The sequence below is a fragment of the Fringilla coelebs genome, assembly GCF_963513975.1.
Source record: "Fringilla coelebs genome assembly, chromosome: 11".
In the NCBI taxonomy this organism is placed as follows: Eukaryota; Metazoa; Chordata; class Aves; order Passeriformes; family Fringillidae; genus Fringilla; species Fringilla coelebs.
In genome coordinates this window covers 24,366,180-24,382,048 of record NC_140037.1, presented here as the reverse complement: position 1 = coordinate 24,382,048, position 15,869 = coordinate 24,366,180, and the positions used below count along the sequence as shown (strand labels likewise).

At 46.6% G+C, this 15,869-nt stretch overlaps 2 protein-coding genes across 8 annotated transcripts in view; one reads left to right on the top strand and one right to left on the bottom strand.

The window, feature by feature from the left end:
* Positions 1 to 326: 326 nt before the first annotated feature.
* On the top strand, positions 327 to 5,887 carry CD40LG (CD40 ligand; the record flags this gene model as incomplete). The annotated part of the gene is made up of 6 exons (XM_084213164.1): positions 327 to 482; positions 2,661 to 2,798; positions 3,988 to 4,030; positions 4,313 to 4,369; positions 4,647 to 4,709; positions 5,493 to 5,887. The coding sequence occupies 6 exons, from the start codon at positions 327 to 329 to the stop codon at positions 5,885 to 5,887; spliced, it is 852 nt and encodes a 283-aa protein (XP_084069290.1).
* A 3,246-nt stretch (positions 5,888 to 9,133) lies between these two features.
* Positions 9,134 to 15,869, bottom strand: part of ARHGEF6 (Rac/Cdc42 guanine nucleotide exchange factor 6) — a 32,779-nt gene continuing 26,043 nt past the window's right edge. For 3 of the 7 annotated variants that reach the window (XM_084213247.1, XM_084213245.1, XM_084213243.1), the window contains 5 exons: positions 15,270 to 15,363; positions 14,028 to 14,117; positions 13,217 to 13,316; positions 12,340 to 12,394; positions 9,134 to 11,422 (listed from right to left, as the gene is read on the bottom strand). In XM_084213247.1, the coding sequence (XP_084069373.1) occupies positions 11,282 to 11,422; positions 12,340 to 12,394; positions 13,217 to 13,316; positions 14,028 to 14,117; positions 15,270 to 15,363 (480 nt within the window). In that variant the 3' untranslated portion in view covers positions 9,134 to 11,281. Of the gene's footprint in view, positions 11,423 to 12,339; positions 12,395 to 13,212; positions 13,317 to 14,027; positions 14,118 to 15,269; positions 15,364 to 15,869 lie in introns of those variants that run through there. The other 4 variants (XR_014616442.1, XR_014616443.1, XM_084213244.1 and 1 more) reach the window with 4 other exon arrangements.

The following is a 15,869-nucleotide window of genomic DNA, read 5'->3' as shown; positions in this document are numbered from 1 at the left end:
CACAACAGTAAAAAAAACCCACCAGGGAATATTTTTGAGTGATTCAAGGGCAGATATGAATATACTAAATAAGAACCTTTCTCTGTTTCTGGTAGAACAGTAGGAAAAAGCATGGAAGTGCAACAGAGAAGAAAGTCTAAGCAACTTTTTTGTTGTTGTTTGTTCTGGGAGACGGTAGTGAACAAACCTACCCACTATGAAGAGCTTTTTCCAGGAAGTGTGGGTTGCTGTACCCTGTATCCCCTGAGCAGCAGGCGCTCGCACAACAGTTCTCATGCTACTTGCAAGCAGCACATTTGGAGGAGCCCCAGCAACGTGCACAGAGGATGAACGAACCCTATGGCCCTGAGGCACCCCGTCCCATCAGCAGCACATCTCCTGGCATCATGAAAATGTTCATGGGCTTCCTCACTGTATTTATTGTAGTGCAGACCATTGGGACTGTGCTCTTCTGTTTGTATCTTCACATGAAGATGGATAAGGTAAGCAGAGAGAGAAAGTTGTCTCTGTCCCTGCTGGATTGCTGGCGTGCTTTGACTTCAAGTCTGGTGAGATCTGCTCACCAGGAGGATGAACATGGTGGAAAATGGTGCTGACCCCTGGATGGAGGCAACAGTATCATTTATCACACCCATGTTCTCATTTCTGCTTTAATTTGCCATGAGGTGTATGTGGGAGATCTGTTCCCCTTGCTAACAAAAAGAGAATGACCAATCGCCAAGAGACACTTAGAATAAATCTGCTAGCTGATGGCTAGTCTGAGGACAAGAGGGTGTGGTTTAGGCATGCAAGTGGCTGTTTTAGGCTGGTAGGGGTTTTTCTGGTTTTGTAGCACTTATTAGCGCTGTGACATTAACTGAGAGAATGAAAGGTCCAGAAATAATTTTTTTTTCATGTTTCAGTGATTTTATCAACATCTCACTTCAGGTGCTGTCGCGTAGTTTAGGGAAGAAAAGACTGGACCCTAGTCCTCCATTTTTGAAGGTACACAGTACTAGTGATCCTGTCCCATACTTGAAACAATATCTACCAAAAAAGTTACAGTCCAGAAAGCTGTTTTTGAGGTTGGTATGGCTGCAGCTGCACTGCATGATGCCTAAAAACACCAATCTAAAGCTACTTTCCTTCAAGCAAGAAATGACTGCCTGCTAAAGAAATATGTGCCTAAAACCCAGAATGCATTTTCCTTACCTGTTACACTGATACGGTGGATGTTACTGATTTTTACAAGTGTCGTTTCAACTTAAATTGAATTTTAGATGTGTGGTTTCTGATCTACAAGGGTGGAGAACAATGTTGAGCTAGAGGGGCTTTAATATTAGAGGGCTTGAAGGGGACTTCACTGCATGGAGGTTGCAGGCGCACATGAAGGAATGTGTAAAGGGTCTCTGGCAAAGGGAAATGTTACTACAGGGGGACGGGGCTGAGGATCAGGGGCAGCTGAAGTGCAGTCACAGGGGGCAAGAAGATTTCAGTTGCTTTCAGAGCTTGTGGGCTCTGGAGGGCTTCAAATCTGATCCTCCATATCTTAGTGCTGCCTGTGCTGTGCTCTCTGCCCAGCTGTGTGTCTTCATGTCCAGCTGCACTTCCTCTTTACCACTTAACTGAATGTTAGGTTTTTACAAGGAACAAAAAACCAAAAAAACAAACGGGTGTAAATATAAAAATCAGTATTCAGATGCATTTAATTATTTTCTTATTGGCTTTCTGATTTTTTTTTTAATCTGAAGATCTTGGCACAATTCAGCCCCAACCTACATGTTGTTTTGTTTTGCTGGCAATGCTTTTAGTCAATAAGCGAGTAGAAAAAATTTTAAACCCTTCTGAGTGGACAGGGCAATGAGGGGCTGAGTGAGCATCCCAGCTGCCTGCTGAGGCCGCTGGGGAAGGACCTGAAAAACACCTGAGCCACCCACTGGGATTTCTCTTTCTTTAGGAAAAGTTAGAGATGAACATTTAAATTCATTATCAAGGTGATAGAAGATAGATCCTTATCGGAAAAGCAGGGCAAGCCTGACAAAGGCAAGAAATGACGAGGAGGACTCCATCTTATCAGAAGGCTAGCTAATTACTTTATTATACTATATTATTCTATATTACATTACATCTAAACTGAATCTGCACAAAGCACTCAACTCAATTGCACAGAATCTCGTGGCTGTCTGCCAACAGTCCCAACACACACATGAATTCAAGTGGTCAATGAATCAAAACACTCACACCAGAATCCAATTACCAATTTCCTTCAGGTAAACAAACTTCCACAATGCATTCCATTTGCGAACAACAAGACGAGCAGCAATTGAGATAAGAATTGGGTTTTTTCTCTCTTTTCTCTGCTTCTCTCACTGATTCTCTCAGGTTCAGAGAATGTGAATCCCACAGATCCTGAGCAATCCTCCTGTCACCTGGCACTATCATTCAGGGTGAGCTCCATGGGTTCAATTCCCAGTGGATGAGGGCACAGATTCTGTGTTGGGTGTCTGGTGGGAGCTCTTGCTGCCCATGGTTTGTCTGCCCACCTCATCCCAGTTCTGAACATCCAACTCTGAGCTTCCCAGGCTGGATTTATTGCTGGTAGGAATGCAGCATGGCTCTGTTGCCAGCTGTTGCAGGTTTTCTACTAACATCCCATTGACCCTCCTCTCCTCTGTCGGCAGATGGAAGAGGTGTTGAGCTTAAATGAAGATTACGTCTTCCTGAAGAAAGTACAGAAATGTCAGACAGCAGAAGGTCAGAAGTCGACATTATTGGACTGTGAAAAGGTTATAAAGGGCTTCCAGAACATCCAGTGCAAGGTACATGCTGTTGGGTGGATAAAGATCCCACTGAAGAAGGAGAGGGGCTCCCAGTCACACAGAGAGCTTAACCCCAAGTTTGTTTTTGTTACCCATGGGTGTTCTTTACTTTTAGGCTGTGTAGCACTTGCCCTTTTTTAAACTGTATTCTTCTAACACTATATTGATATTTTTGAGAAATCTCAATTGTTTTTTTCCTAAAATGCTCTTAATCAGAGCACATCTAGCTGCAACATGCCATGGTGTGTTTGTGGCTTGTGGTGGGCACGTTGGAGCTACAGCCACCTTGGCACTTCTCCCTGATTCCAGTCTGAAAATAATTGATTTTCTGCAGTCTGGCACCTTGCTCCAGTCCTGTGCTGGGTGGCTGTGAGGATGCTTGTGGCCACCTGCCACTGGGAACATATTTCTGCCCACTTTGCCCAGGTGTCAATGACAGTGCAAGGCTTGGGCCAGGAGACAGCTCCTGGCAACCAGTGAGGAGGAGCATGAGGGTGCTGTGCAAATTGCCACCCTATGGGCTCAGGGACGGCATCTCTAGTTGCAGCAGGCTCCTCACATTTGGATGCAGAAGGGGCAATTTGCATTGCAACGTGCATTGCAATGAGGTGCTCTCATCCTGCTCAGCTCTGAATTCACTGCTTGGGAGTGGCTGTGCTGGCTGGAGTAGACAGAAGAGGAGCCTTTCTTCCTCATTGTCACTGCCTGGTGACAACAAGTGCCTCAGCTAAACCTGCCTCAGCTCAGTCTCCAGGTTTGCAACAGTACCCTGCAGACCACCAAAAATTATGTCTGAGGTAGGCTGCACTCAGCAGTCCTGAAAACCCCAACTGCAGGGCAGGCATATACATTGGCAGCACTTGCATCATGGCTCTCCCACATGAAAAGGAGATTTTTCTTGTTTGTTTATCTTATTGTTTTCAAGAAACTTTACCCATCATTTTAATTGAATAAAACCTAAGACCATAAACTCTATAAACTCCTTGCTGCAAAGAGCTCATGGTCATGTGTGAGGCTGGGGAAGGTACAAGAGGGGCTCTCTGGCTTCAGATAGCCTCTGTCATGAGCTGACAGGGCTGTCAGAGCCAAATATCACCAACCTTAGCAATGACCAGAGCATCTTTTATATAGAAACTTTCAAAATCATTGATTTTGAAAAAAAACCCATATGTTTTTGCTGTTGTAACAGGACGGACCCCCCAAGGAGCAGCCCAAGTTTGAAATGCAGAGAGGTGAGTTTCCTAGTGTAGCCAGTGTGCTCATGGCTTGCTGGGGCAGGAGGAGTTCCTTGGCCTGGGAAGGGGTTTCCTTCAACAGCCCATGAGTTTCTCAGGGCATGGTGTGGAGACAGGGGACGGGTTGGGGTTTGGAGCATCCCCATGGGTGTAGGACTGAGCTCGCTGTGGGCTGGCAGAGGGGGACACTGGGCATGGCTGTTCTGGGTTCCAGAGTAGACAGTCTGAAGTTGTTGAAATTGAGCTCGAAATTAAATCTGTGGCCTTTTTACATCGCAGGTCCTGAGCACCATGAGCATCCCCATGTGACGCACAAGAACGAGGCATCTGTGACAGGTGAGGTGTGGGCACATCCAGGTCCTGTTCCAAGGCTGGGCAAGGTGGCACCATCTCCTCCACAGGCTTCATCCATCAGAGGCTTTACCTCAGAGGCACCTGCAGGTCTTTGCTGAGTGGAGTCCTGCCTCACTCTGGGCTAGGGGTGGAATCTTGAGATGATGTCTTGGCCTGTAGAGAAACATTAGGGGCAGAAGATGCTGCAGTCCCTGCAGAGGAGCGCTGGGGAAACAGTGAGTGCCAAGGCATCAATAACACTGACCTTTCTAAATTGCAGCAAAGAAGAGGGAGCCAATTGCAGTTCACCTGGCAGGTCAGCAGAGCAACAAGGCAGGCTCAGGTAAGACAGACTCACTTGGTCCTACCTTGACCAGGGAGCTAGAGGGACACAGCAGTGTGCACTCCCAGTCCTGCCCGTGGCTCTTGAAGGGCGGGGAACGGGGCAGAACAACTCTGGCACAAAAGCGTGTTCCCAAAACACAGCAAACCTCCCAGTGGTCACGTCACCACGTGCACCTGTGCCACGTGGGGTTCACGCATCCCAGCTGTCCTCAGTAGCCCTATGTGTGCCCTTCCTAGAAATGCACCACAAGGGCTTAATCTTTCCAGTGTTTTTTATGAGTGGAAAACGTTTTAGCTTTGTATTTAAGGAAAGCAACCTCCCACTTTTCTTTTGTTCTTAAAATTAATCTTTTTGCTCTCCTGGCCATCTCTTGCTAGGGTGGCTGCTGTTGGAGGGCTCTGCTTGCATTTGCATCTGCTGATTTAATGCTATTCTCACCCATAGTACTCCTGGTAGTAAGATGGGCTGGCTGAGGGCTTTACAGTTGCAACATAGGGCTCCAAACTGGTTTAGTCAAGATGCAGTTATTCACAGCCACATCAGGTTTGAGAGAAACACCTGAGTCCTTTTGCATTTGTGCGTCCCACTGTATCAACTGTGGTTGCTCTTGCTGCTCTGTCCCTCAGCTCAGCCTTAGCTGAGGGACTTCCCAGAACAGCAAGGCTTACCAAAGTGAGTATGAGCTTGCAAAGCCGGATGTCAGTGTGTGTCCCCCTAAATCAGCCTGCCAAACTGGAAGTCTCCTTCTCTGAGCTCACCTGCCACTGTCTCTCCCTACAGTGCTGGAGTGGAGGGAGACCATGTATGGCCCCACAAACAGCTTGATATCCAACAAGGAGGGGAAACTGAAGGTGGAGGAAGCAGGGCTCTACTACATCTACTCCCAAGTCAGCTTCTGCACCCCGGAAGTGTCTTCGGCACCCTTCACCCTATATATTTATTTACATATCCCCAAGGAAGAGGACCGGCTCTTGCTGAAAGGACAAAACACACAGACCTCTTTGAAGACACGTGAGGAAGAAAGACACTCGAAGACCGTCTGTGAACTCCAGTCCATCCGTGTGGGAGGTGTCTTCAACCTTCGGGAAGATGACATGGTCTTTGTCAATGTGACAGACTCCACAAAAGTGAGGTACAGCCACGGCTACACCTACTTTGGCATCTTCAAGCTGTAGTGAGGAAAGGGTGGTCCTGAGCTGGGAATCCAGCTCAATTTTCTTGAACAAAGTGCCTTTCCCTTTTTCCCTTATTTATGTTCCTCTGCCTCTCTGTTTTTCTTGTTTCTTAATTTGTATATTTTGTTATTTATTAATGAGGGCCAAGGGGCCCTGAGAACACAAATGGAACAAAGTTTGAAGCTGTTATTATTTGCTTTCAGTTTTTATTCTTTCGCAGCCATTGATTTGGTACATGTTGGTGTTATGTGTCTGGGTCCACCACATCCCACATTCCTGGCAGGGTCAATGTCCCTGTTATGTCATAAGAGCTTTGTTTACCAAAGTCTGCCATCAATGTTCCTTTCCTAGAAATGTGGGATGGCTCAGGGCACTTCAGCCAAGCTGGGTTCATGCATATCTCTGGTACCAATCTGCTTACAAACATCAATGGAAAAACATTAAAAGGCTTAGGAACATCTTCTCTAAAGGAATCAGTAAGCCCAGCACTGTTTTTACACGGTAGCTGCTGGTGAGGCAATGTTGCCACCCCAACTGTCGGCTGTGTCTGGAGAACCCCTTTTTTTCCATCCATGCCTGTCTGTGGAACTCAACCAACTTCCTGAGCGTGGCACTGCCTTGGCTGTGTTCATACTCGGTGACAATCGCTCCACACCAGAGGGGTGACTGGTGGCTGAGGGACGGCTGCAGATTTCAAGGCAGAGACAAAGTGGGGCACTAGTGGTGTTCTGCTCTTGGTGACCTGAATCAGTTCACCAGACTGTCCTCCCACCTCTGCAGGCAGAGGAACCTTTGCCTGTGGACAGTTTCACTACCCTGTGGAAGGGGCACTGGGCACCACCATCAAAACTGGAACTGCATCTTCTCCAGAGACCCCTCCTATCCAAGGAGGAGGAAACCTGCCAGGGGGTGGCAGGACCACCTACTTCTTCCCTCCAAGACACATGTGCAGACCATCTTCTGACTGTCCTCAGTGAGGACGTGTCCACAGGGGCATTTTTCCTGGACAGGAAGGGTGGGATTGTGGAGATGCCCTCTTGGGCAGGGGGTACCTGGGTGACACTGCACACTAGGGTCTTCCCAACCCTATTCTCCAGCTTGGTCTGCAGGGAGGGTGATCAGAGCACAAGGACATTGATTGCATTTTAAAAAACATTTGAAGATTGCACATGACAAGGGTTTTTTGGAAGAGCTTCTAGATTTGGACAATCTTTAGGCTGAAAGAGGATAATTCCTGCCTGTCCTGAGGTCATGGAGCCCGCAGGGACGTGTGTGCTTGAGGGCAGAGGGACGGGTGCTGCACATGTTCTGTGTGCGGCTGGGCAGTTGCTGCCTCCCAGGGTGCCCCGTGCTAGTGTGGGTCTCACCACATCCCTGCTGCTGCTGAAACACAGCCCCAGCCCTGTGGGCCAGGCTCCTGGAGGCAGTGCTGGGCTGCCTGAAGAACCACAAACCTCCACAAGGGAGGTGGAGGTGCTTGGTCATGGTGGGAGTGATGGTGGGAGCTACGGCAGAAACCAAAGATAGTGCAAACTAGCATTGTCTGAGACAGGGGGAGAAGCTTGGAGCAAGTGGAGGGGGGGAGAGAGCGGTGAGGAGTGTGTGTGTAGCCAAAAATGAGTAGAAAACCTGCTCCTCACAGGCAGGGAGAAACTGATCAGTGCACACTTTGAAGCCTCCTGCAGCCCCCAGTCTCAATGGCCAGGAGCACCTGCCAGAGACCTTGGGCTGGGCTGTGGTCCCCAGCCCAGATCACTGAGCAGGGATCCAGAAGCTGCACAATGCATGGCTGAGGAAAACAGAGGGGAGGAGAAAAACAGTCATTAAACAAGTCCATAAATTCTGCAGCAAGGGCAGCAGATGCCAGCTCTCACCTCCCCTGCCTGTGGGTTGTCTGACCAACCCCAGCCCCTGCCCCCATGGCTGCCTTTCTCAGGGCTTTTGTTTCTTGCCTTGCCAAAAATAGCCCATGGGATTCAGATGTGAGGTAGTGTGTGAGAAGGGACAAGATGCAATTGCTGCCATTCCGCTGTGTCCTTCTCCCCCAGCCCTGCCTGTTGCCCTAGCTGGCACTGTTTCCTCTCACCATGGAAAGTTTAAAGGTTGTCAATACATTGATTTTTTTCCTTGACGTGAGGCCTCTATGCAAGTCCTCAGGCTGTGGATTTTACCGTTTCCAACCTGACTTTTGTTCTGAGTTAAGGGGTTGAGAGTGTAATAAGTTTGCAGGGCACATCAGCAGGACTGGTACAGGGGGTGATGGATGAGCAGTGCTGCCCAAGCAGCAGCACAGCAGCATGGACATCTGCTGGGAGAGGTGTTTGCATGGTTCAATACATACTGAGCTCACTAAAAAAAATATATATAGATATAGATATATACGTGTTTTATATATATATATATATATATATATATATATATATATATATATATATATATATATATATATACCAGGTGGCTCCAAGCCACATCCAACCTCGCCTGGAACCCTACCAGGGATGGGGCAGCCACAGCTTCTCTGGGTAACCTGTTCTAGGGCCTCACCACCCTCATAGGGAAGAATGGCTTTCTAATATCCCATTTAACCCCGCCCTCTGGAAATTTCGGATTTCAGTGTTTTTCCATGATGCACCCAAGGCTAGTGTCTCTTTTTTTCCTTGTTCTTTTTCCTACTCTGAAGGCTGTGTTTGGGGAAGGATAGGAGGATCCAGCCCTCCTGTCCTTGATCCTCCACTTCTGCTGTGGGCTGAGACCACAGACCATGGCACATCTCCACCAAAGAGTTAAAAAACTCCCAGCCTGCAGGAGACATCCAAGTGGTGGTAGACCAAAGGAAATCCTGTCACCACACCTAATTGCCAGAAAAAAACACACACTAACTAAAAAAAAATAAAATCTCAAACAGGCAGGAAGTCACATATCTACAGCAACTGCCTGGTGCAGCAGAGCAGTCTGTTTTCCATAAAGCATCCTTGTGAACAGAGTGCACGTGGGGCCTGAGGGATGGAAATGCATCTCTTGCCCTGGGACCAGGTGCCTTTGGCCTACTGCAGGTATGGATGATGATGGGAGCAACAGTCCAAGTGCCAGCATCACCTTTCACACCAGTATTCCCACCAGAAAATCAGAGAGGTATGACGCTGCCATGGCATTTTGAGGAGATCAGTGATGCACAGAGCAAGCACTGCCTTGCTTTCATGGCAGAAACACAGGAAGCAGCTCCAAGGGCTAAGAAGTGATTTTTATCATTTATTTGTTGAAAATGTCAATTAAAAAACTGTTTGAAATAAAAACATGTTAGAAAAGTTGAACTTGCATAAGTAGTTTACAGTAAATAAACCTACATGACAAAGATACACTGGAAGGCAGCTGACACAACATCCATCTAAAGACAGACTCACTGGAACCTATTTACAAAGCACTGTAAACAAAGTAAATATGGAAACATTGCTGTCCATCTGGCATGGCTTCTTTTCCTTTTTATTTTATTTTCTTGTCTTTTTTTGGCATCTAGCTCTTGACAAATGCTTGATCCAAAAAGTCCCAGTGTGCCCTCCATCACATTACATCTCACAAACATGCATATGTACCTAGCACGGGCTCCAACTGAGCCTGGGGGCAGTGAGGACACATTTCCACCCTCTCCCTGGAGTGTCAGCAGCCTGGTCCCCAGGCCAGCTTGGAGCAGGCAGCAGGGCCAGGCAGTACCGAGGGGTCTGGCCATGGCCTCCCTGAGCAGCAGTAAGTGCAGCAAAGGTCCTACTCCTGGAAAACAATTCACAAGCACAGCAGGGCTTGACTGCTGACCAAATAATTCAACTGTGTGCCCAGGGAGGGATGTGGGGACCTGCCATCTGGCTGGAATGCTCTGGGGATGGCAAATGTAGCCAGACCTCTGTTTTGCTCTAGAAACCCTTTAAAGAGGGTTTCTTATTACACTCCTTGAGATGTTTTGGAGTCTGTATCTCCCAAAACACCATTTGCAGTGTCCTGGCTGAATTTTAATGGCAAGGAGAGAGTTGTAATTATTGCCTCAGTTACGTCCTTCACCACCAACATAATGGTGTGACTGTAATGAGCTGTGGTGCCTCTGCACACCCTGGGACCATGCTGCCCTGTGAGATAAATAAGACATAATTAACAGAAGGTTATTTCTATAATGCTGTTAAGGAAGGAAGGAAGGAAAACACCAGTTCTAAACTAGGGTATAACACCAAATAAGATAAGGAGAGCTGATACATATGCATGTTGCCTGTATGCTGTCTGTGCAGGGATCTGTGAGAGTGTTGCACATCCTTGCCTCAGGAGCGTTCCAGCTCTTGTCAAAGCATAAATACCTTCCCTATCTCAAGAGAAAGTTCCTTTTTCCTAGCAGAAAGTCCCTGTGGGGCGATGTGGGAAGAAGTGGCCACTGGCAACCTTCCCAACCTTTGGGAAAGAGCGACGGAACGCATGAAGGGGGCAGAAGGGAGCAGGGGACCAGCACATTTGGGGTTGCTTTTTTGTCAAGCAGTGTTTACATTTCATATGGAGAAAAGCATGTCCTGCAAGAGGAAGCACAGCAAAATTATCATCTCCTAGGATACCTGGACACTCAGTGTGAAAACAAAGCAGGGGATAGGAATTCTACATCATGCATAAGAAAAGGGAGGGGGGCAGAACAGCAGTTACCTGTTGTGCTAATGACGAGCTGTAAGGAGGCAGCACTGTGCAAAACACCTTCCTATGCACTCTGACAGGCGCTCCAGATCTGGCTTCCCCCAAGGAGTTCAAACATCTTCACGTTAATTGCACATTTTAATCAGTATCAAGGCCACACAGGAACCACAGTATTGCTGGGCTCTAGTTCGCTACAGTCAACTAATGGGGAAAAAGAAGACGGATGGGAAAGACTTCCCAAGTTGTGATTATCTGAAAAGAGGAGCATGTTGCTTTTTTGGTTTCTGCTCAATACCACCTCAGTAATGTTTTCATTCAATAAATAGGTACTGGTACTTTTGGAAAGAATGAAAGCATTAAAAAGTGCTTAAGCTTCTTCTAGGAAACTGCTGCCCAAGCCTTTGTGAGCAACAATCACTAGCAGAGTTTGTATTTGCTCCCAGTAGCAGGTACAATGAGGTATTAGTTGCTGCAGATGAATTGTGAATCATGGACTGTTTGCTGACTGGTTCAGTTGTGATTGATTGTTTCTGCATTATTTCCTTACTGGATGGAAGAAAAAGTATTTTTTCTCTATGACTTTTTTGTTGTTTGTTTTGTTGTTTTGTTTTTTTTTTTGGTAACAAAATACCCCAAACCAACAAAATAAGGAGCAAGAAGAGGCAAAGGATCCAGTTCCACTTTCCAAAAATACACCTGAGGTCACACACCACTGCCAGCAGCTTCTCCATGAATTCAAGCAATCAGGGATGACTTGCGCCCAGTGTCCTCCCTGCCACACTCATCTGTCTGCTTCAGCAGCCTTCTCACCAGCTTCTCCAAGTCCTTCCTGGATTTAAGCTCTTCCTCCAAACATTGTTTCATCCTTTTGTTTTCCTGCAAGGTGGAAAACAAAGGAATTAAGATGTAGTAATGCCCATGTACTTTATGCAGTGAGGTACTTCCATGCATCTGCTGCTTGATGCCTCAGAGGTGATGAAATAACAGAGACATTTGACAGGAGTTTGTGAGGATGAAAAACATAAGTGGATCAGACCACAAGTAACCCAAACAGAGCCTTACTACCTCACAGGCCTGCACAGAAGTTCCCTGACTTTGGGCAGACAGAAACATACTCCTTGAAACCTGATTTTATCTTGGGTTGAAGAACCCTTTTCCCCTCTGATGGTTTCTCCCACCTCCAGACTTGGGACTGAAGGGAAGAAGACATATTTCCTCTGAGTCTACAAGAACTGGTGTCCACCAGACCCCTGTAAAATGACTGGTCAAGATGAAAGAGCTTTTGGAATAGGGGGAAAGTTTTTCATGTTACCCCAAAGACCAGCTGCTCCTTCCCTCTTGCTTTCTCTAGCACTCAAGCAAGGAGGATGAGAGAAAATGGTCTCCAGCTGCACCAGGGAAGGTTTATGTTGGATATTAGGAAAAGTTTCTTAATGGAAAGGGTTGACAAACACTGGAACAGTCTGCCCAGGGAAGCAGTGGAGTCACCATTCCTGGGAGCGTTCACATGTATAGGTTTGGCACTTCAGGACATGCTTTAGTGGTGAACGTAGTGGTGGTGCTGGGTTGATGGTTGGACTCCATGACACCAGAGGTCTTTTCCAACCTTAAAGATTCTATGATTCTGTGATTCAGGAAGGTAAACCAGAAAAAAACTAATGGTCATTTAGGAATTTGCAGGATTGGACCAACACCAGCAAGACTCTTCCTGGTACCGACCAGCTGAAAATGATCCAGCACAGATTGGTTGGCTGTCATTCAACTCCCAGCACAAACAATCCCACCCAAATTACCTGCTTCAGCTCTTTGACTTCATCTTTCAGTGCATAAACTGTGTCAACAAGGCTTCTGAAAAAATAAATTAAAGAAAAAAAGAAATTAGAGTTGGTGTGCAGGAAAACAGTATGAGAGGTGCTGACAGGAAAGTTGCAGCCAGATTCTGCTTCCCAAGCATCAGGCTGCTGCCTGGGAGGGGACTCTGGAAACACAGCCCAGGACCATTTATGTGCCACTGGTCCAAAACTCAGGGCTCTTTTCTCAAACCTTGATACCTTGCTCTGCTTTGAGTTATCAGCAAAGGTCTGTGACTTTGGCTTCCTTGTTTATGCTATGGCAATAAATAACAATAACTTTAAAGGTGGAAATGCCTGAGTATCTTTTGTAAAGCAGCCTTGATTCCTTGAGGTTGTGCTGCAAAAAATCAAATGTGAAAGAAACACACTGACTGGGTTGGAAAGGGAGAGGCTCAACACAGTCACCCAGATGTACAAGTCACAGAACAGGCTGAGAGCACTCACAGGCAGGTGCCAGGCAGGCTCCCGAGGGGCAGCAACAGCTCAGTACATCAACAGTTAAAAAAATAAGAGGCACTTGTTTGGTTCTGTCCTCAGTGACCCCATTATCCCACATCTGGATAAACCATAAAGCGGGGATCCAGACTCCCAGAGGAATACAGCCATGTCAGGACAGCTGGGAGGGTGGTCCTGTCCTTAAAAGGGACAAAATAGCCATTGAAATTGTCTGGTGGTTCTTTGCCAGAACTAAGGCAGCAGTCAATGACACCAGGCCTGCTCCTCTGTGGAGGCACACAAGGAGAGGACACTGGTTTTTAATGTCCTTCCAAAAAGTGACACAGGGATCTATCTGCAAGTGGAGAGCAGCTGCACTTACTTTTCCTCTGTGACCGTCTGGCCATTGCTTCGCGTCTCCTCTATGATGATTTTCTCTTCCTCAGGAAGAAGGACTTGGGGGATGGAGTCCTTACGGGAGCCTGTGTACAAGAAATATTCATGAGGGAGAAAAAGGGGTAATCTTCCCTGGTAGCCCATGCTACATCAGAGACAGAATCTCTCACTCTTCCTGCTCCACCATCAGCCAGAAGGGCAGGCTGGAGATGTCAGCTACATCCCACTAACCCAGAGCTACAGCAGCAAGTGGAAAATTTTCAAGAGTACTTACTGCACCTAAAGTTACATCATGACTTATAAATGAAACCATTCAACTAGGGTCAAGAGCTCCCCAAAGAACCATGGCCTCCCGTTTTTCTACGTACCATTATTTGAAAGTACACAGATTTAACTGGCTGACATCTCACCAGCAATGATAAATAGTTATATTTCCAGAGGTGAAGATGTTAGATATGTTCTTATGAAGCAGGTTGTTCTTAAACATGCAGCTGATTGAGAGATAATATTCATGCTTCCTTTCTAAAGCTATAAGCAACCTGAGATTATCATCAGGTAATCACTGGTGAAATAGCAGTGTCTCATCTGCCCTCCTACCTGCTTCATTCTCTGTGTTTAGGAGAAAAACAATGGCAACTAAACCACTAGGCAAATGAAGCTTCCTTATCTCAAAGATTGAACGCTACAGTTTCCTAGCATGAGTCTCATTGCTGTATGATGCAACATCTGTTTTTTCCCAAAGGGGTTCTCAGTGTTGTGGGCAGAGTAGGAGCTAAATCATGTGTTTATGTGCCCACCTGAGCTGAGAGCTTGCTGGAAGCCTGCCCCAGTACAGTATGCCTCAATCACCTTCAGGATCTGAGCGTCCTCCTCCAGCGCAGCAGTACCTGTAAAACATTGCAAACAACAGCATGAACAAAAAACAAGGTACTCTGGCCTTGTCTCTCCCAGTCTTTGCTCCCAAGCCCCTTAAGAGATCATGCTGTTTCTTTGGCTGACTGCCTCTGGGACTTTGGCCAATCTGTTTTGTGGTCCTTTACATTTTCTGGCCTTTGTGGCATCAAGTACCATGACCAAATGGTGTGAAAACTTATCTCTAGTTGCTCATCTTGTTGAAAGTGAAAGAGATAAGTGAAAACTTATCTCTAGTTGCAAAACTCAGGGGGTGATGCCCTACTTTGGGTGCAGGCAGCACCAGGAGATGGGCAGGCAAAGCAACCCTACCGTGGGAGGTCTGGTACAACAGCTACAGAGCAGGACTTGGACACATGAAGTGTAAATTTCCAACCTCCGCTCAGTGCCATCTTCTCAAGGGAGAGAACTAATCCTGGAGCTGTGCATGGCAGCATGACCATGGCTTGACCATGGTGGCCATGGCCTTTCGTGTAAAGCCCCCAAGGTGTGCCCCAAGTGGGCTCTAGGGAGTTCTCAGGACACTCCTCTTTGCAGGTTAACATCCCTGTTGGGATGGGGACCTTTTTGTTTCCTAATTCCCCATAGACATGCTGGCATGGCCAGGTAAGGGTTTGTTCCAGCTGTCAGACATATTTTGGTGACTCTTGATGTGCAGTTTTATGCAGTTTTTAACTACTTGGAAGTAGTTCCTTGGCTTCATACTCAGAATAAGACCACCCACAAACCATGACCTTTTGCTAGCAATCACAAAGAGGGTGGTGGCATGTCTAGCAGTCATAAATGGGAGGGGAGGAGGAATCTGTCAGAGGCTGAGGACCAGTGCACTTCCAGAAGTCTCCTATGCTCAGAAGCATGTAGGTTCAGAGTGAGAGCATCCTGTCACATCCTGCACTGCAAGAAAGGGTGTATTCAAACTCCCATGGAGATCACTGAGAACACAGAAATCTCCAGAAACAAAAGAAAAATAGCATCACAGAATGGTCGGGGTTAAAGATCATCTAGTCCCAATCCCTGCCATGGGCAGGGACACCTTCCACTAGACCAAGTTGCTCCAAGCCCCATCCAACCTGGCCTTGAACACTTCCAGGGATGGGGCAGCCAAAGCATCTCTGGACAACACTTACTTTTCCGAACAACAAACTCTTCATCAGATGGTTTTCTCTCAGTTTTCCTTTTTGGAAGAAATTTCTTCATTGTTTTTGGACTTTTGCTAGATTCCTACAGAGAAACAGACTCTTCTGTTTAACCAGAAACAAAGGCAGCTGGAACAGTGGAGCAGCACAGATGGGTGCAGCTACCCATGTTACACACAACACTTTAGAAAGCTACAAAGCAGACAGTGACAAAGTTGGGGAAAAATATAGTTTTTGCCCTTCACATGTACCAGTCGTTACCCACTGCTCCCTGGAACAGCAGTGGGAATTGCACCTGCAGGTTTGGGCCAGGACAGTCTCCTCTAGTAAATTCAGCTCTTCTCTAAAATCCTTTAGCCAAAGAATTCAAACACATTCATAACACTTTTAGTTGCTTACAAACTCTGTGGTCTGTACTAGAAAACCCTAAAATGTGGCTTATTCCATTGACTTAATTACTAATATAAAAGAGTTGTCAAATAGCTTTGCTTCTAAATGCTCTCTTGATTTGAGAGTATAAATCCCATACACAAATATACACAGAGAACAGACAAACACACATAAAAAGTTAGTGTTTGCTATGACTCCATG